The sequence below is a fragment of the Lathyrus oleraceus genome, chromosome 1, assembly GCF_024323335.1.
Source record: "Lathyrus oleraceus cultivar Zhongwan6 chromosome 1, CAAS_Psat_ZW6_1.0, whole genome shotgun sequence".
Classification (NCBI taxonomy): domain Eukaryota; kingdom Viridiplantae; phylum Streptophyta; class Magnoliopsida; order Fabales; family Fabaceae; genus Lathyrus; species Lathyrus oleraceus.
Window position 1 is genome coordinate 109,985,591 of NC_066579.1, and position 22,701 is coordinate 110,008,291.

At 34.8% G+C, this 22,701-nt stretch overlaps 1 protein-coding gene across 1 annotated transcript; it reads right to left on the minus strand.

The window, feature by feature from the left end:
• Positions 1–16,204: 16,204 nt before the first annotated feature.
• LOC127094405 (DNA repair protein RAD5B) lies at positions 16,205–20,114 on the minus strand. The gene is made up of 14 exons (XM_051033248.1): positions 19,206–20,114; positions 18,903–19,036; positions 18,603–18,738; positions 18,472–18,519; positions 18,191–18,340; positions 17,945–18,096; positions 17,776–17,854; positions 17,482–17,682; positions 17,196–17,339; positions 16,957–17,109; positions 16,746–16,813; positions 16,514–16,636; positions 16,315–16,414; positions 16,205–16,270 (listed from the first exon to the last, which is right to left on the minus strand). The coding sequence occupies exons 1-14, from the start codon at positions 20,112–20,114 to the stop codon at positions 16,205–16,207; spliced, it is 2,463 nt and encodes an 820-aa protein (XP_050889205.1).
• Between the last annotated feature and the right edge of the window lie 2,587 nt (positions 20,115–22,701).

Genomic DNA, 22,701 nt, shown 5'->3' on the forward strand with positions numbered 1-22,701 from the left:
TATGGCCCATATATATTCTCCCAAAAGGCCTCCCCAACCATCAGTGTGTCATTTGTAAATTGCAGAAGACTGTACTTTACACGCTCATTCACCTGGAAGCCTTTGAACAAATTGAATGTAACAACATTTTTCATCATGCCATACAATCCTTCAGCTGCTATAACAAACAAAAAGGGTGATAATGGATCACCTTTCCTTAATCCTCTATGAACCTAAAAATATTTAGTGGGGCGCTCCCATTTACCAGGACATACATGCTTCTGTCAAACACTATAGCTTTCATCCACAAGCACCATTTAGAACCAAAACCTAATTTGTTGAACATATATCTCAACTAATTCCAGCTAACACAATCATATACTTGAGTGGAATCAATTTTAAATAGTAAGTATTCTCTTTTCTCCCTCTTGGCTAAATATAAAATCTCATTGATAACCAACACCCCATCTAATATCTTCTTCCAGGTATAATGTTATCTGAGTTACTGAGATCACCTTGCCTATTACCCTATTCAACCTTACCATGAAAATAGACCTATACTCTCCTAAGTTTTGAGGACTAGTAACTTTTGGAATCAATGCTAAAAATGAAGTTGTCATTGCTTGGGGCAGTCTTCCACTTCTACGAAATTCCATTACAAAATTCACAATATCTTCTTGTAAAATCCAATCCATCTAATAAGGGTATCTCTTTACCTCTTTCTTTAAATTTTTCCTCAAAATATCTCTTGACTTCCCCTTTGACCTCTAAACCCCTTCCAACCTAATTCCTTCTTCATTAGTTAGATTAAATAAAGAGTTTCTTCTGATTCTTTCTTTCACTGCATTATGGAAGAACCTCGTGTTCAGGTCACCTTCTCTTATCCACTTGTTCCTTTACTTCTGTTTGAATATGCTTCTTTCATATGGATACAATCCCATACCTATTTAGAAGCTCTCCTTCTACTAGCTCTCGGGTCTTCTCCCCCACTATCCCCTATTGGCAATGTTATGTTGTCAAGTATATTTTGTTCATACATTGCCTCCTCAACTTTAAGCTCCACCCAACCAAACACTTCTATATTCCGCCGTCTTAACCTATCTCTCAACTACTTGAATTTATCGTTTAAAATATATTGTTCTTATTCAACAAAGATATTCCAATGACAAAAATGGACTCGATTTTTCTAAATTTGATAAATCAAATTCTAGCAAAACTATCATAGTTAAGGCAAGTGACCAATCCACAAAAGAGAAAGTGAACAAAGTGAAACATGTTTATCATTATCCTAAGAAAATATTTTGTAAGAAAAATCTTATGTTCATAGATATAGAAGTAATTTTGTTCATATATGTTTCTATTATGGTATAATTTGTCACACATCTAATGTTTTCTATGTAAGGAACTTTAGTGTTGATAGTGGACATTATGTGTGGGTAAAAAGTAACTAATTATGAAGGACCCAAGACATATTGGGTACCTAACAAAATTTAATTTGTTTTTTAGGTTTGCTTAATGACCACTACAAATCTATGGTATCTTGATAGCGGTTATTCTAAGCATATGATGGTAGACATAAACAAATTTTCATTTATAGTCCTAAAATCCAAGGGATGTGTCACATATGGAAACAACAACAAAGAAAAGATTCTTGTCATAGGAAAGTTGGAGCACCACCTTTCACATCCATTAAAGATATACTTTATGTTGAAGGACCAAAGCACAATCTTCTAAGCATAATCCAACTTTGTGATAAAGGCTTCAAAATCAAGTTCACCAAAGAAGAATGTTTGATTGAAGATGAAGCCACTTATGAGGTAAAACTCAAAGGTAAAAGAATTAATAACATTTTCATGATTTTTTCAGATGATTTATCATCATAAAGTAAAATGTCTCATGGTAAGCAACATCGACTCATGGATTTGGCATAAAAGAGTTGTCCATATTCATATGGAATATTTGAACAAACTAGTCAAACATGATCTTGTCATTATTTTATCAAAGATAAATTATTTGATGCATGTCAAAAAAGGAAGCAAAACAAATCAACTTTTAAACCAAATAATATGGTATCAACTACAAGGTCACCTCAATTGTTGCATATGGACTTGTTTGGTCCATCAAGAACAAGAAGCTTTAGAGGTAATGTATATGTTTTAGTTATTGTTGATGATTTTTCTAGACTTTCTTAGACACTTGTTTTAATGCATAAAAGTAATGCATTCAAGACGTTCAAGAAGTATGCAAAGCAAGTAAAAAAAACTAAAAATCACTAAAAATTGCATCAATTAGAAGTGACCATGGTGGAGAGTTCCAAAATGCATCATTTGAAGAGTTTTGTAAGGAACATGACATCTTTCACAATTTTTCAACACCAGTGATTCCACAACAAAATGGAGTGGTGGAAAGAAAAAATTGATCTCAAGTATAACTTGCAAGAATAATGCTTAGTGATTAAAGTCTACCAAAGTATTTTTGGACGGATGCGGTTAGCACGACATGTTATGTAAGTAATCGAGTTATCATAAGAATAATATTGAAAAAGACTCCATATGAGCTCTTCAAAGGAATAAAGTCAAACATTTCTCACTTTCATATCTTTGGATGTAAGTGCTTGGTCCTGAATAATGATAAATATAATCTCGGTAAGTTTGACGGAAAATCCTAAAAATGTATCTTCCTTGATTACTCTCTCTAGTAAAGCTTATAGGAGTTATAAAAAAAGAATATTAACTATAGAAGAATCAATGTATGTTACCTTTGATGGATCTAACCCCTCTAAGGAGGATAAAGTTATTTGTAATGATGATGATTGTCATACCCTAATTTTATCCCTAAGATTCCACCTATCATATTATATGCATTTCAACCAAGATCACAAACATGGTGTCCACCTAACCTTCACCTCTTTGGGTTTGCCTTTAGGGGAGATCATCAGGCATCCTTTGTGTTTTTTTTATTAACTTTTTGCTTGCTTGCATTCTAACTTTGCTAAACTTATTCAAAACACAAAAATATGTGTTGTTTCCTTTGTCTTATTATATAGGGTAGGGACTTGCAATCAAATGGCCGAGTTTGATTTCTAAATTAGGGTTTGGTTTCCCAAGGTCAAAGTTTAGTCAACAAGAGGGCCACAAGAGCTTCTACTTCAAGGCATGACCTATAATCTTAGGTCACATTCATGTCAAGCTTCATTCAACATCATTTGATCAAGATAATTTCAAATTTGGTGCATGTTTTCAAAGTTGATTCAAGTATGGTTCATGTGTTCATTTTCATGCAATCTCCGTCCAATTTTCAAGCAATTGTCAAGATTCTTCAAAGGAAAATCAAGCTTCCTTAATTTGGTATTCAAGTGTTCATCATTGGGCCTCTGGATGCAAGAAATGGCAGAAAATCACAAGTTGGCACATGTTTGGTTGACCTAAAATCAAGTATGGCATGTCACTTGGTCCAAACACCATAACTTTCTCATTTCTCAATATTTTTGGAATCTACTTCGAGCTAAATGTCACATTTGAACTCCTCTACAACTTTTATTCAAGGGTCGAACATTAATTTTTCCTCTAAGTCCATTAATTTTGGAATTGTTCAAGATGCCCATGTGTGCACAAAAGTAGATCTAAGACCTGGTTGACCTAATGTTTGGCCTAGAATTTCAGGTCACGACCCCAACTTTCCATCCATGCCATTTTCAACTCAACCATTCTTTTGATTTGATTCTTTTTGCATCTGATTCTTCATCATGAGTAGATCATTTGGCACAAAGAATATCTCAAAATGCACGAGTGACTCTCATTTGGCCCAAGCTCCAACATGATACCATGAACTATGTTCTTGCACAAGTTTTAGGTCACGAATTCCATGCCATGTTAAATTTGGGACCACTTGCACATGTGCAACCTCTTTGACAAAGAAAACACATTTGATAAAGTGCAAAGTGACTTGGTTTCATCATCAACTCACACATTTCATGTCTCATTTCACACGCTTTGCAAATCATCAAAAGTCTGACCTAATTCACACGAATTGGCCTCTATTTCACACGCATCATGATCTCATATCTTTCCCTATAAATAGAGGAGGTTTTTTCCTTTATTTGCAAGCTTTGATAGTCAAGAAAACTCTGAAACCATTTGAACCCGATACCTCAAAAAACCAGTTAACGATTTCTTCGATTCAAGCTCTTTTAGCTTTGAATCTTCACCCATAATCATTCATCGGCACCTTCTAATGCTGACTTAGCATTGCCTTGGCTTGAAACACCTTGGAACCAGACTTCCAAATCCAACATTGTTGACCTCTGAAGCTTCAACGGGAAAGATAGGTACGAGTTACATTTCTGAGCAAACAAGTTACCAGTGTGTTCATCGTGATTCACTGATCAAAAGTCCTCAACTACCTTGAATTTATATTGTGTATTAGTCATTTAATTTTACTTTGAAGAACTAGGTTCTTCACGTTCTTGAGCAAATTCTCTTTGCTCAAAGTCAATCAATGGCTCTGATGCAAAGAGACAAGAACAATGATGTATTGCGAAGCTAACTCCATGCTTGGGTGTTGCTAAAAACACGAGTTCATGATTTGCAGAAATTGAGAAAAGGTTGAAGATGAAGTCTGGTTTGTAGGCCTTGGTGCTAAACATTTGAATCCAGCCAATCATATCCTTCCACACGTTTTTTTTTAATCTTAGTAGTCGTTGGCGCCCTAATTTCTTTTTCTTTTATTTTCTTTTATTCCTTTTATTTCCAAATTAATGTCTCTCTCATTTTTAAATATTTTTTATCCATTTTTTTACACAAAGTCTCTAAAAATATTTTGCATCACATCTATTTTTTTCATAATTCTTAAAATTATTTTTTGCATTTATTAATATTTTGTTTCATTTTTCTTCTTAATTTTCATTTTCAATTTTATTTTTGACCAATTTCAAACTTTTTGAGATCCAACTTTTGAGACTTATTTACTTGTATTTTTCTTGACTTCATTTATTTTTTTCAACCATTTATTTTATGTTTTGGTGCTTGATTTGAATTTTCTCTTTAATTTCCCTTTTTAATCAATTTTAAAATCTTTTTTTAATTAATTTTTGTACAACTTGATGTTTGAGCTTGAGTTATTGACTTGGTTTATCAATGCTTCTATCATTTGATCATATTTTTTGCACTTTGAGTTAGTGATAGATCATCCCTAGGTTGTGTCATATGTTTGGGTCCCTTGACTTATTTGGTAGTGGATACTAAGTCAAACACTTGAGCTTGCTTTCATCTCACCTCTTGTTCTCTTATTTTCTCTTTGAGTTTTGGAATAGTTGTGCTTTATGCCATGAGAGTTTGACTTTGTATCAACACTCTAACATGATTGCCGCATACATTCTTTGCCTCATGATCACTAACTTGTTACATCTAACATCTAACATCTAACACCTAACATTTATATCTATGTTCTTTACATTTATGTCATTTACACTTATATTATTGTCTCTCACTTTATGTTTCTTATTGTCTTCTTATTGCAAAAGAACAAAAACATGATAAAATCGATAAGACCCTAACAACTTTAATCTAATCTTATGGACTTTGTGTTACTATCCCTTGCTTGAGGAGTATTGTGGACTTTGGACCTTAGGACTTGGTGTTTATCTGACACCTTGATTCATCTGATACTTTGTGATCCCTCTGAGCGTTTTGATCTTCAATTCAAGACTTGGATGTTGCTTTGTGGCTTTGCTTTTCATATTCATCTAATCATGTTCTTATTCATCTTGTGTCTTAATCAAAATGGAAAAGAATGCTTGTTTTGACCAATGTCAAATGTTTGCTCTATCTTGTGGTTAGTACACTTGCACACATAAAAGCTTTCTCTTGGACTACCTTACAATGAGACATTTTATATCATGTCATTTACTTTATACTTTAGGGTAGTATCTTAATCTCCCTCCCACTTCTTCAATTTTCAAAACTTTTCCCTATTTCAAAAACCTTTTATTTTCAAAACTTCACACATTTTCTTAATAAACCTTGACTTTGTCAAGTGATCCAGAAAATCTTTTCCTTAGTAAATGCTAAAACATATAAGCATACTTAAACTCTTTTTCAAACTTCTAAAAAAGGGTAAACCTCATCAAACTTCTTTTTTTGCTTTTATGCACTTTCTTTTAAGAGTCTTTTTTTCTGAAAAGATTGGACATTAGTCTATTCTTGAAGTGATGTAAACTATTATAATTCTACAATATATTGAGAAATGATTGACATTTTCCACTTGAATGTTGAGATGTGCTTGTGAGAAATTCCAAGTAAAAATTCTCCATATCAAGATGATGCAAATGCTCATTTCCTCATACTTGTGGGTAGTAAGCTGAGTTTTCCCACTCGAATACGATAAAATGTCTCTTCATATTAAAATCAATCAACAAACAACCCAGCTTTTTCATAAACACATATATTGGAAGTAGTTCTTATGGATTACCACAGATGTGAGGGGTGCTAATATTTTTCCCTTGCATAACCAACCCCCGTATCCATATTTCTCTTTTGTTTTATCTTTTGTGGGTTTTGTTCGACCTTTTTCCCATTCCATTTGGAAACATTAAATGTTCGATGGCGACTCTTGCTTTTCTGATTTAAGTTAATCAATAGCTTAATCTCAATTTTTTCCCGCCGCGACAATGATGTTTTTTTATAAGTTCCTATGGAATATGTTACCAAAGATAACAATGATGATCCATCGGAATACAAGAGGAATCTATCTAACAAGAGACAAATCAAAGTAATCTTCCTTCATATGGAGAACCCATCGTGATCACCCAATTTACAAAGTTATTGATAACATAAGTAAAGGAGTTTCAAGAAGACTTAATCTCAAGGATGCTTGCTTGAATATGGCATTTGTTTCTCAAATAGAACCTTCAAAGATTGATGAAACCTTAGGAGACGACCAATTGATACTTTCCAAGTTGACATGCAAGAAGAATTAAATCAATTAAAAAGGAATCAAGTTTGGGAACTTGTTCCTAGGCCAAGTGATAAACACATCATAGGTACCAAATGGCTGTTTAAGAACAAATTTGACGAGAATGGTATAATTTTTAGAAACAAAGCAGTATTGGTGGCTCAAGGTTACAATCAAGAAGAAGGAATCAACTTTGAAGAAACATTCGCTCTTATTGCAAAGTTAGAAGTTATTCGTTTATTACTTGCTTATGCTTGTTCATTAAATTTTCAATTATTCCAAATGGATATCAAGAGCGCCTTCTTGAATGGATACATTAATGAGGAAGTCTATCTCAAACAACCTCCCAGTTTTGGATACTTCAAGAATCCTTCATATGTCTTCAAGTTGAAAAAAGGCTCTTTATGGCTTAAAGAAAGCACCAAGAACATGGTATGATAAACTTAGCAACTTTATATGTGAAAGAGGATTTGAAAAAGATAAATCTAATGATACTTTTTTTATTAAGAAAATTAAAAATTGTACCTTGTTGGTTCAAGTCTACGTTGACGACATCATATTCGGTTTAACAAATAAAGAACTATGTGAAGAATTTTCATTGATGATAAAGGAGAGTTCGAGATGTCTATGATGGGTAAGATGAACTACTTTCTTGGACTACAAATTAAGCAATTAAAGAGTGACATTTTCATCAACCAATCCAAGTATTGCAAAGAATTTTTGAAAAGGTTTGATATGGAAAATTGTAAAGTAATGGCTACTCCAATGAGTTCTGGAATGTATGTAGATCAAGATGAATCTGAGGTTTCTATTGATATCACTAAATATCGAGGTATGATTGGCTCCTTATTATATTTGATGACAAGTTGTCCTGACATTATTTTTAGTGTTTGTCTTTGTGCATGATTTTAAGAAAATCCAAAGGAATCACATTTTGCCTTCATGAAGAGAATCATGAAGTGCCTTAAAGGAACAACAAATGTTGGTCTACGATATCCTAAAGGTAGTGTATTAATTTAATTGTTTATTCTGACTCAGATTATGCAGACTGTAAAACTGACTGGAAAAGCACAAGCGGTACATGTCATATCCTAGGAAACACTCTCGTGTCATGGTCCTACAAAAGCAACCATGTATGGCTCTTAGTATAGCGGAAGCATAATATATTGTAGCAGGAAGTTGTTGTGCACAAATTCTTTGGTTAAATCAAGAACTTTGCGACTACTACGTAAGCCTTGGATGCATTCCGTTGAAATGCGATAATATAAGTGCAATCAACATAACCAAAAACCTGTCATGCACTTAAGAACCAAACATATAGACATTCAACATCATTTTTTACGAGATCATGTGCTTAAGGGTGATGTTTAAGTGACACTTGTGGATACTCATAATCAATTGGAGGATATTTTCAAAATACCGCTAGCAAAAGAACCATTTTTCAAAATTCAAAGAGAACTGGGAATATTGGATTAACATGATGCTTTATCATCACACAAAGACAACTCTACAATCATTATTGATAACATACACTCTCTTATCAAATATTATCAAGGTACATATGATTCATTTTATGAGTTAATTCACAATTCATGTATGAATTAACATATTTTTAATATTCTTCTTAATTAAACAGTCCTTGTGAACATGTTTAACCTTAATGATATGAGATATGTGTTTTTAGCTTGGTGTTACACGTTGTCTTCCATTTCTTTTTTAAAAAATTCAAAAAATTATGGATGTAACCGATTATATATTGTCGTTAACGGTTACATGGTCGAAACTTTTGTTTTCTTTTAAAAAAATTTACATGGGCGCATGATGGTAACCGATTACAGGGTTCTATTAACCGGTTACACCTGTTAAGAATCACTTTTTCAGAAAATTGTTTTTATGGCTTTAATTGCTTAGTCAACCTTCTTCCTCGCTCTTTATCTTGGGGAAAACCCTATCTTTAATCATCCACTCATCTTCCAACAGCTTCCATGAAAATATTTACTCCCCACTCATCAAATCATTCTATAAATCACTCACTTTTCTTACTCTTTCCATCTCATTTTCCTCATTACCCTCAATCATTTAAATCACTTAAAAAACCCAAAATAACTCTCAACTCAGAATCCATGGCTCCTCTAAGAAAAGACATAGGCAAGGGCAAAGTTGATGTTGACTCATATGAACATGCCCCCGTCATACTTGATCCATTGAACCTTGGAAGGTTGGTTCAAACCTAAAAAGAGAATAGGTTGTTACTTGCATTTAGAGACAGAACTCTAACTACACCCAAGTATGATAATTTGTCTAATTTTCCTGCAAATAGCTTTGATTTCCCTACTCTATTTCATTTTCAAGGGTTAGGATTTGTTATTGCTAATTGTGGTCCATTTTACCCTGATTTGGTCAAAACTTTTTACTGCAATTTGTTTACTGAACATGGCTATGTTGTTAAATATTTTGTGAAAGGAAAGGATATTGTGTTAACTAAGGAGGATTTTGGAAAGTGTTTAAGTATTCCCTTTGAGGGTGAAAGAATTTGTCAAGGCTTTACTTGTGATTGGACGGATTATGAGAAAAATAAATACTACTTTAGCATAAGTAGGTTATCTGAGCATGGAATTTTCACTAACAAAGCTAGAAATTATGTGAGAGCTTCAAACTGGATAATCGTGTACTCCTCAAACCTATCGGTAATCGATTGTATGCTATACTACTTCATTGCATACATCCTTATGTCGAAGCACTCAAATCATTCACAGATTAACGATACGAAAATGAAAGTAATTTATGTTGTGAAGAATAAGTGGAAGGTTAATTGGTCCTACTTAACCATGCACCATATGATACATCAAAAAGGTATGACCGGTGGTCTTCCATATGCAAGGCTAATCACAAAAATTCTAGAATTCTGTCAGGTTGATTTAGAGGGAGAAGCTAAAGTGAAAATGACTTCAAAATAACATGAAATTTCTGTTGGGACTGCCAACAAAAACATGGGCGTTTTCAAGGATAAAGATGGGATTTTTAAGCATCAGGAAACTGCTTTATCAGTTGCTCTTATACCTGAAGGCGACATCACAAATTAAGTTCTCTACAATAAGATGCACTCCATTGAAGACCTTGTCACAACAAGTTTTCGTGACCTTCGCCTTGAGATAGTCAAAATTAAAAGAAACCAAAACTTTGACCAAGAGGAGAGTGATGAAGAATTGTAGGATGAAAGTGACTAAATCCTCTTATGTGTTTCCTTGTGTCTTTTATGGTTTCTTATCATGTATAAGGATTATGCAATTGTCATGTTTATACCTTTCCTTTTTCTTAACTTTCATGTTATGTTCAATATTAGTTTTGATGTGTAACTCTAAGACAATTATTATGTTATGAATTATGTGGTTTGCATTATGTTATGTATTTCTGTTAATGTTCCAAAATTCTGTTATGAATTATGTTTTCCATACTTTTCTATTCTCTTTTCCCCTTTTCTTTTGATAATGATAAAGAGGGAGAAGACGTGTATGTTTTCTTGTATCCTCTAACATTTGCAGTAACAAAGTCGTCTAAATCTCTATTGATCAAGGGGGAGTTTGATCAAGGAGGAGTTATCAAAGTTAGAAGGAGCACTTGCTTAAGATCTTTTCAATGTTCTAAGATATTCAAGCTTTTCAATTTTTCAATGGTTGTCATCATCAAAAAGGGGGAGATTGTGAAGACAAGCTTCTCTAACATTGGTTTGTATTTTGATGAAGATAAGTATATCTCTCAAGCTCAAAGTGCATTATTAAAGGATGAGAAAAAGTTCTATATTCAAAGCTATATGGTAACAAGACTTATATCATAAGGAACAATATCAAGATATTCTTGGACCTTAGAAGATTGATCACATCATTAAGGTACAACTTACAATTTAATCGTGTGTTTTATCACAGTGCTCAAAACCATCATAAACATTTCATCTTAATGCATAAAATATCTTTTAGCATCAAATGGTTTTGCATTTCAATTTAACTTAAGATATTTTTCACTTTTACATCAGGTGTAACCGGTTACACTATACTGTTAACCGGTTACAAGAATGTGAATTTTAATATTTTTGAAAACTACATCAGGTGTAACCGATTAACCAATACATGTAACTGGTTACACCTTTGAAAACTTTGAAATTCATAACTCGCTTCAGTTGTAACCGGTTACGATTATGTGCTAACCAGTTACCACATAAAATTTAATTTGAACGAATTTCAAAACGCATATATCAATTATGGCATTGTTTCATGAGATCATGCTTCTTCAAAAAGGTATAATGCTTGTATAAATACACGTGGTATCAGATTTTCAATTTCCACCTCTTTCATTACAATTCAAATTCAAACTCTCAGTTTTAACCAAGTGGCTTGAGTCATAAGCTTTGTTAAATTTTCTGCATTCACTTTCATTGCGTTATTAAAAAGTTTCATAAATACAGTTCTGAGCACTTGTGTACCATATTTGTGATTTATTTACTTGAAACGGAAGATCGATTCTAGTAATTGATAAAAGTCTTACTACTTCAAACTTCTTGCAAAAACTCAGATTTGTGTATATACCTTATTGTCTAGGATTGTTGGAAACAAGAGAGTGAAAAATAAATGATTGTTTTCTTTTTTTGTTTTGTAAAATAATAAGGTAGTGTGTCTTGTTGATTTAGTTAGTAACTTGTGTATATAGGTAGGATTAGACTTGTACAAAGTTCTAACAATAGTTAAATCTCTCTTACATGTGGTAAGGAGACTAGACGTACTCTCAGATTAAGAGGGAAACTACTATAAACTTCTTGTGTTCTTTACTTTTATGCATTTTACAGCTTTCATAAACACCATTAAACCAGAAAAATAAAGTAACATTCCGCTAAAACTGAAAATACTTCAAAATACCTAATTCACCCCCTCTTAGGTCCCCTCTTAGGTCCCCTCTTAGGTGCACTCTACACTTACATTATATGTCAGAGCTAGCTATATAATTTATATTAATTGATTTCATTTTTTTTCATGTAGTATGAAGCTTGAATGCACACTACTTGGACTATATGTTGATGACCTTGATGCATACCTCCAATCGGACTATTCAGGAAATGTTGTTGTGCTTTCTCAGTATCTGAAAGTCAAAATATATAATGGGAAAGCTTCATTGCAGAATGTAATGAACTGTACCAAGCTATTGTTCAATCTAGAAATATATAGTTTCAAACTCAAGTAAGTAGTCACTAACTATTTATTCAAATACCTTTTATGATTTTTTTCATTCATTATTACTGGTTACTTTTATTTCTTCCTTATCAGTGATAACATTGGATCACCCACTCAGCCATTTAGTTATATGAAGGATGCTTCTGAGTTGAGTTTAGAAGAATATTTTTTAAGTTTGAGTAAATGCAAAACAATTAAGGAATTGAAGGATTGTTAAGATGTAATCTTAATTAAATTTCAATTTCTTACATATTTTACATCACATGTTATATATATATATATATATATATATATATATATATATATATATATATATATATATATATATTGGTTTATTTAACATTGTTATTATTATTTTTTGTGCAGAACATGGTTTGGGGTTTGTGTTGTGTTAGGCTCAATCAAACATGTTATTGGTGGAAATGATTAGTCCATGTTGCATGCGTATGCAACAAGGGAGTTGTTGCAGATTCCAAAAGGTTTTTCTGTCCTAAATGTAACAAGCATGTTCGGGCAATTATACCAAGGTCTTTATCATAAAATGTTTCTATTGTTCATAATTTATTAATATATTTATATTTTTATTATCTAATTTCCTTACTTTCTTAAGTATATAGGTACTGTATCAAACTTAGAGTGATTGATAAAACATATTATGCTATTTTCGTGCTTTTTGATCGTAATTATTGTTTACCGACAAAGAAGACATGTTCTGATTTGATTGAAGAAATGGATTGTGTTAGTATTTTTTCAAATATTCGTTTGTACAATATTTTTTAGTGTCATAGTATAATTAAATTTATTTTTGATAGTAACTTTGTTAAGAAAATATGTATATTAGAATCTTGAGCCAATCTTTGTGCCTAGAGTTATCGGTGAATTTGTTGAAGAAACTTTGCTATTTAAGACAGATGTCAAGAATGACGTGATCTCTGGATTTGAATAGTTATTTCGCGTAAAAAAAGTTTGTGCCAATACTAGGTTCAAGTTTGTTGTGAATGTGGTTAATATTGTCTTATATATTAAACTTTTTTTGTTTTTTTTTTGGGTGTAAATGACATGTCTTTTAATATATACTTAATTACGATTATATTTTATGTTGTTTAGAATTCTACTGGTGTTGAGGATGATTTGGCTGCTGGTGTTGTTCATAGTGAGTTGGCTGTTGGTGTAGTTTAGGATTTAAATTCCAAGTTTAAGAACGTGGTTGCTGAGGAGAATGTGAATATAGCGGTTCGGTGCCCAAACATATCGAGGTTGATGACCAGATTACACTCCTGTTAAAAGGAGCATTGTGGAAGTTGCTGATGAGAATAATAGAGCCAACTCAAGAATACATAAAAACATAAAAAATCAAAGAAACTCATGTTTCATTCCTACCTCTTTAGCATCCATTGCTGTCCCCATTCGGTGAAGACCAATATCATGAAAATATTCCTTATAGAGACTTTGTGGTCAAAGAATGAATAAGGAAGAGGCTACGAGTTACATTTAGAGACTTTATTGCATTTCACATAGAAGAGAGAGAATTCGAACATGGATGCATTGTTAATGTTGGCAGACTATTTCAAAAATGTGTTGTTGACAGTTTCTTCATGATTGAGTCACAGAGGTTACATTGGCTTCGCATGAACCAAGCATCAATTAGATGTGATATATTAAGTGGTTTAGAGGAAGCAGTTAACAACGGAGAAAATCAACCATCTGCAGTTGGAAAACATGTTGTACTACCTGCATCTTTGATCGGAGGACCACGATACATGTTTAACGACTGTCGGGATGCAATGGCAATTTGCAAAACATTTGGTTATCCCGATTCGTTCAACACCAACACGTGCAATGCTAATTGTCTGGAAATTAAAAAATTTGTTGCTATCAGATGCCTTACAACAAGTGATCGTCTAGACATTGTTTGCATAATCTTTAATAAAATGTTTGATCACATGATGAGTTATTTTAAAAAATAAAACATCTTCAGAGAAGTTGTTGAAGGTAATTTAACTAACTTTTTTTTTGCGTTATTTAACTATCTATATAAATAACTATTTATAACTAACTATTTTTTTTTAATTATGGACATATACCATAGAGTTTCAGAAAAGGGGTATGTCACACACACACATTTTTGTTGGGAACTACATTATAACAAAAACAACATTTGTCGTTAGCAAATTAACCTGAATTTATGCATTCTCCCCCTAGTTGTGAGCTTTACAGGTACGTGCTTAATAAACATTGAAAATTGCTGCAAATTTTAAGTGCTTTGGATCGTCTATTCAGAACAGGTACACTCGGGGCATTTCCTTAAAGTCCCCAGCAGATGATCGCGGATGTTTTCCTCAACAGTTGGTATTTGGTATCTTATCCCTACAAAGTTGGTCCAAGCGTTGGATTCTTGAATCCCCAGTAGACTCTCACTGTTGTACTTCCCCAAGCATTTGTTTCAGATTATACACTCCCCAGTAGAGCCGACAATGTCTGACTGTATATCCCCAGCGGAGTTGACAGTGCTAGACTGTATCTTCCCAGCAGAAGCGGCTGCTCCTCAGAGTTTGATGACAGATTGATGATCTCGACGCTAGACTCATGGTCTCTTTCCTTGAAGCAGAATCTTGGTACCGTATCGGTGTTTGCTTCCCCTACTGAGTCGTCTCTCTCGCAGATTATGGTTGGCAGAACCACTGTCGCTTTCCTTAGCAGCAAGTTTTTAGTGTCATTCTCTCCCCAGTCAGAGCCTCGGTATTTTGTTATTTGCCAGAACACCGTGTGGCGGGTCATTTCCCCACAGAGTTCTTTGTGTTGTGCATCTCCAACAGCCTTGTCAGGGTCCAGAAGATGGTGATCATTTCCCCAGCAGAATTCCTTGCCTCAGCTTGGCGTTCTCTATAATCAAGCATTTTGCATCCCTGCATGTAGAATCATATTGCATTGCATCGTCCCAAATTGCGTAGCATTTCCATTTTCATGGAGCATTACGCCATTGAAAAATTCAAACATACGCATGTAAAGCATCACTACAACAAACAAGACCTTAGACAGCGCTTTTTTTAGCCTTAGACAGCGCTTTAAAGCGCTGTCTAAACCTCCGCTGCTAAAGGTTTAGACAGCGCTTTTTTAAATCTTAAAAGCGCTGTCTAAGCCCCCCCCCCCCTTAGACAGCGCTTTGGCCAAAAGCGCTTTATAAGACCCTCTTATTTTAAATTTTTTAGGTATACCTTAGACAGCGCTTTTGAAAAGCGCTGTCTAAGCCCCACCCCCTTAGACAGCGCTTTGGCCAAAAGCGCTTTCTAAGACCCTCCTATTTTAATTTTTTAGGTATACCTTAGACAGCGCTTTTCAAAAAGCGCTGTCTAAGCCCCCCCCCCCCCCCCCCCCCCCCCTTAGACAGCGCTTTTGCCTAAAGCGTTTTTTAATCCCCCCCTTAGACAGCGCTTTTGTAAAAAGCGCTGTCTAAGGTATACGAAAATTTTTGAAGTTTTTGTTTTAAACCACATTTTTTCCAGGTTTATAATTAAAGCAATTGAAAACAAAAAAATAAAGAAATCATGCATTATCAGATATAACTTATAATCAAAGCAATTGAAAACAAAAATATAATGAAATCATGCATTATCACATATAACTTATAATCAAAACAATTGAAAAAAAAAATAAAGAAACCATGGATAATTTACCTAAGTCACTAACTTATTAATCCACTCGATTCAACATTCTCGTTAATTTTCTCACCATGAAATATCCAACACTGATAACTTTGATCAATTCCATGCCTCAGCAAATGCGATTTCAATCCATGTGCGTCAACCTTACCAATATAACAACAACGCAAGCAAGGACAATGCATTCGTCTGGGGTTTTCAGCGTGTTGAACAGCATACTTAACGAATTCCGCAACCCCACTCTCGTACTCTTTGGTCATTCGATCGGCACAGATCCATGTTTTATCCATGGTTTTCCTACTTATTAAAGTAAACAATTAATCCAGACGAAAATACATAACTAAGGTAGTATCTTTGAATATCCTAACAATTATAAAGTTTCTAGTAAAAGCAACATTAGAGGGAAATTACAGTTTCCAAAACTACCACTTTATGAAAAGATGACAATTGTGAAACAAGTTTCTGTTCAAATATTTACAGATAGCAGCAAGCTATGGACAACTTACTTTAGATCTCAAGAAGAGAGCATCATAGAAGTCCCGTTCAGATTCTGACTGTTCACACTCAATCAATTGAATATCAGTTGGTGGCAAGACAAGTATAGGCCTGAAAAAACATAAGCATAATTGATAACTATCATTATAAATTAAGAAATTCACTCATGCATACTAAAAGAGACAATTCACATGAAGTAAGAATGACTACCTTCCTTCTTTATCCTTTGTTTCCTTGGTTCTTCTTAACATCAAGGTCCTCAAAATTCCCTTGACCAATTTCAGGGCTCTTTGATCACCCTGCTCATAGGGCTTTTGAATCAACTTAGTCCACCTATATTACAAAGCAGATTAACAAATGAAATAGTAGTCTTCAAATGATTTTTATTCCAAAACATTGATCAATTTACACTAGCTACAAGATAGCCTAATATTTGACATACCACTGCCAGCTGCACCAAGGTTCAACGCGCAGGAAAGACAGGAGACTGAATAGATCCTCCAAACTATTCTGAAACAGAGAACATCACAATTTCATAAAGAGATTCTTGACAATACACTATTTTGCTTAATAACTATGAGCTCATTATATGGGAGGAGTACTTTTCTACTAGCAATTCTATAAATTACACAAAATGTTTCTCAATAATTAACTTGAAGCGGTGTTCCAGTTAGACACCAGCGGCAGTGTGAGGACAGGGCAATAGTAGCCTGGGCAACCTGACTTTTATGGGCTTTAATATGGTGAGCTTCGTCTAGTACCACTCTGAACCATTGGACCCTGTGGTAGATGCTATTCTCTCCATCCTGGTTTCAAAGAATCAGGGAATCCAAAATGAGGAGGTTCACTATTTAAATTTATGAAAATAAAATACAAATAAACATTTCCTTACACTTTTATATGAAGCTGATAGGACACCATATGTTGTCAAGACAACGTCGTACTCTAACAACAAATCAACATTATCAGTTCTACCCCCACCATAATGAACAAATATGGATATGCTGCCTGATTTTGAATGTGTTTCAAGCTCGTCCTGGATATTATAAACCATTGTAAATTGCCTTTCACATAAATATTGAGATATATATAAAAGAACAACCATGCTTTTTTAATTGGCTTAAATATAAAAGAACAACCATGCTTTTTTAATTGGCTTAATTAGAGAGGAATCTCACCTTCCACTGACCCAATAATGCCATGGGACAAACAATCAGAGTGCCACCCTCTACATTGTTAATATTCCTCCTCTTAGTTGAGAAAATGTTGTCATATAGGCTCTCTGCGTTACTGTCTTCTGACTTCACCCTGCCTGGATTACTTAGAATCAAAGCAATTGTCATAACAGTCTTTCCAAGTCCCATTGCATCCGCCAGAATCTTCAATAAACAAACACAACTGCAATAAGACAAACAGTTCAAAGTGCATGTCGCATTTGGTATTTCAAAATTGATGGCTTCAAACAAACTCACTCCTCCTCTTGCTCTCTGTGTTCCTTGTGGAAATTTCTTTGCCGCCTCCCCAGTAAATATGTTCACATAAATTGTCCTTCTGATAAAAAGTATGTCAGGTTAAAATGTATACTGATATTGAGGTAAAAGCTACGTTTTGTTTGAGGAACCATGTACTATTAGTACTTACCCATTGCATATATTGTAGGCTGACCAGCAAGGATGTAGATTTCTATCAGCATTTTCATCATCAGCTCCCTTCTCAATTTCTATCATCCAATACAGAGCTTGACTCTGGTAAGGCTTTAGACTACACATCAGGGTTGTTGGTGCTTTTTTCTCCTAAAGATACGTAAGACATAAATGGGTTGGCCACAGACACAGAAGAAAGAGAAGTTGAAGACTATCAATTGAAATTGGAACACAATTTATACACCTCTAAGTCAAAGACTTCAGCAGCTCCAACAAGTTTATTCAAAGCTGACTCTGAAAGAGCTTGTTCATTCTTATTTGGCTCAGGAAGTGGCTCACTGATGCCTTTTCTTCGCTTATTAACAGGCAAAACTGAAGCTTCATCTGAATCAAGCTAGTAATATAAACAGAAAATTTAGGCATCTAGCATGCATTCACAACAACAACAACATTCAATTCAATTTAAACAATAATATCATGAAAGCTCTATAAAAGTGGGGAAAGAAAGAAAATAGTTGAACATACTTTAAGAATCCGCTTCCGAGCCTTCATTTCCTCAGGGGTGAAATCAGCCTAGTTAAAATAACAAAAGCACATTACAAATGCAACACTAACAAACAAACAAACAAAACAATTAAAAAATAGTGATTCAATACCTTCCTATATGGCTCAATCTCTAGCATGTTTAACAGTGTAAGGAGGGGGTAAGCAGCAGAGTTAATGTGGCCACAAGCCTCTAGCCTCCAAGAGGTATCAACAGACTCCAAGAATACAGATTGATGAACATAAAAACTGTCCATAAATCAAACGAATGGGTTCATCCACCAATAAACTCAACATCATATTCAAATGAAATAGCCAAGTTACAGGCACAAAACTAAGTAAAAGGGAAAGCTTTCATCAACATCATTTAAACTAAACTAAACTAACATAAGGAAACAAGAAGTTACCCATACCTCACTAACAACATTATTTCTTGCATCATTTCCAATTTATATGGTGTGGCAATGCATCGGCCTTGAACCCTAACATTTCCAGATTGCACAAGAGGCATGACAGATTTTGCCCATTCCATTGGCAGCCTCCCAACCTAAAGTGTTAAATACAACAACATAACCAAAATATATGACTTCGATTCCTTCTCACAAAAGCATCAAATCAAGCAACATTGCATTTTAATAACAAAACAATTCAGGGAAATTACACACAATAAAATATTTCAAATAGTAAGCATTGCAATCAATTGATATTATTATTACCACTCCAGAACGTTTGGTTGAGACGCGAACAATCCATTGGAACTTGTAAGAGGTATTTGGGTCAGGGAAATTGAAATAAACAATCTCATTATCCACCAATCTCCTTAGTCCTCTAGCTGTGGAAGTAGCAACCTCAATCTTCCTTCCGAGTAATGACCACCCAGGCTCAACAGGAAACTCACCATCCTCAAGATTCGGAATCTTCTTCTCTTCCACTGCATCTTTCTTCACCACCTTCAAAACACTAACTTCGTCATTAACAGCGGCTTCTTTCCCTTTCACTACCTTTAACACCTCCAAATCATTAATATTTACTTCCTTCTCCTTGGAAGCTTCTTCATTTGATTGAATCTGCGTTGCTTCATTAATCGGATCAGCGATGATGGATTCCTGTGTTTCACAAATCACATTGACATTGACAGCTTCTTCCTCAGTTTGAATAGGTAGTTCAACTTCCGTTGACTTCAGCGATTCATCTACGAATCCAGTCTTAACCGATTCCTGAGTCTCATAAACCACATCAACATCGGCACTCTCCGTATTCTTTGGAATCGTTGATTCAACTTCCATTGATTTCATCGATTCGTCAACAGTGACAACTTGTGTGTTCGTAGCCTTTAGAAAATCGTCAAACGGGAGCATTGAACGCCGCTCCACGGAAGGTTTGACATCTTCTTCTTGAGGCTCGTCGTTCACCTTGATCATCGGGGTTTTGCATGCTTCGAACTCGTCGGAGTTAGGGTTCAGAGTAGGCGGCGTGGCAAGAACACGAGCGCCGCCATTGCTGGTTAGGGCGCGGACAACGGTGAGTGGCTGAGCGACGAGAACTGGATTTCCGTTTCTAAAAACGACATTGTCGTTTTCCATTGTTCTGAAAACCTTCTCTTTTTTTCGAGAACGTTCCGTCATGGATATACAGAAATATCATAAAATAACTTAACGAAAAGAGAAAATATCAAACTTATTCGAAAGCGCTTTTGGTTTTAATTTTTTTTTTAATTTAAAGACTTTAGACAGCGCTTTATCAAAAGCGCTGACTAAGGTCTATATTTAAAAGCGCTTTCTAAAAGCGCTGTCTAAGGGGGGGTCTTAGACAGCGCTTTTAGAAAGCGCTGTCTAAGACCCCCCCTTAGACAGCGCTTTCATTATTTTTTTGGAACATTTTCCGTGTTTTATTTTAGTTTTAACCTTAGACAGCGCTTTCTTTTAAAAGCGCTGTCTAAGATGCGCTGTTAAAAGTCATTTTTGGCGTAGTGCATAAGGCATTCTCGGTATCCCAAGTGATAAGTCAGAAGTTGTTTCCAGTACTCAGACTGAAGATTGTTCATGACTTATCTTTATTATTCCCAGCAGGGGTCGTTGGCCCACGCGCCGCCTCAATTATCATTTTCCCTATTTCTGCCGATGCTGACAAGCATGAAAGTTTCTGGTATTCAGACCGAAGTGGCATTCAGGCCAGTTTTCCGATGTTCAGATCGAAGAAGTTTCCGACATTCAGGTCGATGCAACTTGTGGCATTCAGGCCAAGTTTCCGGTATTCAGACCGAAGTGGCATTCAGGCCAGTTTTCCGATGTTCATATCGAAGAAGTTTCCGGCATTCAGGCCAAGTTTCCGGTATTCAGACCAAAGTGACATTCAGGCCAATTTTTCGGTATTCAGACTGAAGTGGCATTCAGACCAATTTTTCGGTATTCAGACCGAAGTGGCACTCAGGCCAGTTTCCCGGTGTTCAGACCGATGTTTGATAATCTAATATCTTCCGATGTTCAGATCGAAGAAGTTTCCGACATTCAGGTCGATGCAACTTGTGGCATTCAGGCCAGTTTTCCGGTATTCAGACCAAAGTGGCATTCAGGCCAGTTTCCCGGTGTTCAGACCGATGTTTGATAATCAAGTATCGTCTGATGCTCAGATCGAAGTCATTTCCAGTATTCAGATTAATGAGCGGCATTCAGGCCATGGTTATTTCTATGTTACCATTTATTTTGGTATTCAGGCTAACATTCCTTGTTTCGGTGTTCGGACTGACTCTCACCGTACCAGACGGATTCTTTTTCAAGAGCACCTCTTGGCCAATTCTGATAGGCATTGTTACTTCATTTTTTCACTTCAGTGTAAATTTTCGGGCTTTTATCGTATTCAATCACTTGATACCTCAAAAGTGCGAAAGTCATTGCTATCTTTCTTTCGGGTTTCCAATTGATTGAATAGGGACAGCTGTAATACCACAAAATTTACCCTTCATTTTTCCTGGAAGCATGGGATTATGTTTCACACTTCATTAGCATCATATTAGGTCATACTCATTGCATACTGCATTAGGGACATGGAAATCAGGTTTTGATTGATCACTCCTTAACAGAAAGAGCCCACACAAAGTAATATTGAGAATTGGACTTCATTTTCTAAGTATACAAGTCTCAAGGGTCTCAGTGGGGTCCAAGTATCTTATTATGGTCCTCAGTTCATCAGTGAAGGATTCAAAGCTATCAGAGTGTTCATCTGGATTTAATCAGAAATTAGGGTTTCATGGCTACCTGCAACAGGCAATATTTGGTTGGAAGTAGAGGAGCTCATCCATATCATGATTAGAGAGGCATCTTGGCCCAGGAAGATTCACAATTATCTCAGAAAGATCCATTGGCAATCAGTGCAATCAGTTCTTGATCATTTTGCCCTAAAACTAGGGTTTGGTATAAAATCAGTTTATTTCTGATTCTTTGGGTGAAACTCTTTTCCATGACCCTCTATATGTCCACAAGGGTCTACATACAAAAAATCAGCTCTTTATTTGAGCTAGAAGTGCTTCAATTGATCAATGGAATCGGGAATCAGACAGTTTGGGAAAAGTCAACTGTGGGGCCAGAAAAGTCAACTCCTGACATTTTGAGAGTGGAATCTCAAAATCCATGCCTAGGGGATCCTACATGTGAAATTTTATCAAGGTTGGATCATGGATTCGTCATTTAATCAGGAATTGGAAAAGTTACTTAATTTGGAAATGGTTAACTTTCCATTTAGGGCAAGTTTTCATTATCATTGCACTCACTTTAATCCCATTTTGCATCAAGATAAAAGATCCATTTGAATATTTCTCCAACATGAAAGTTGTTCCTCTTGTTCTAAGCTTTCTAGAGATATAAAGTTTTCTCCATTTGGATTAGAATTGAGAAAGTTATGCTTAGTCAAAGTGAGACATTTTTTTAGGACACTTAGAAATTTTCTAAGTCCAAAATCTTCAAAATTTGTCAAGACTTCTTGGCCAGTTTTCTTGTACTTCAAGGCATCTTTTGAAAATACTTTCTTCACAACAATTATACCTTGCCATGTTGATAAGTGCATATTTATGCACAATTCTCCTACTTTTTACTTAGGCATTTCTTTATTTTATTTTGTTTATTTTTATATTTTATTATGTTTTCATATTTTATTTTATTTTTAGTTTAATTTAATTTTCGCACTTATTTTTCAGCTTTAGCAGTCTGCGCGGAAACG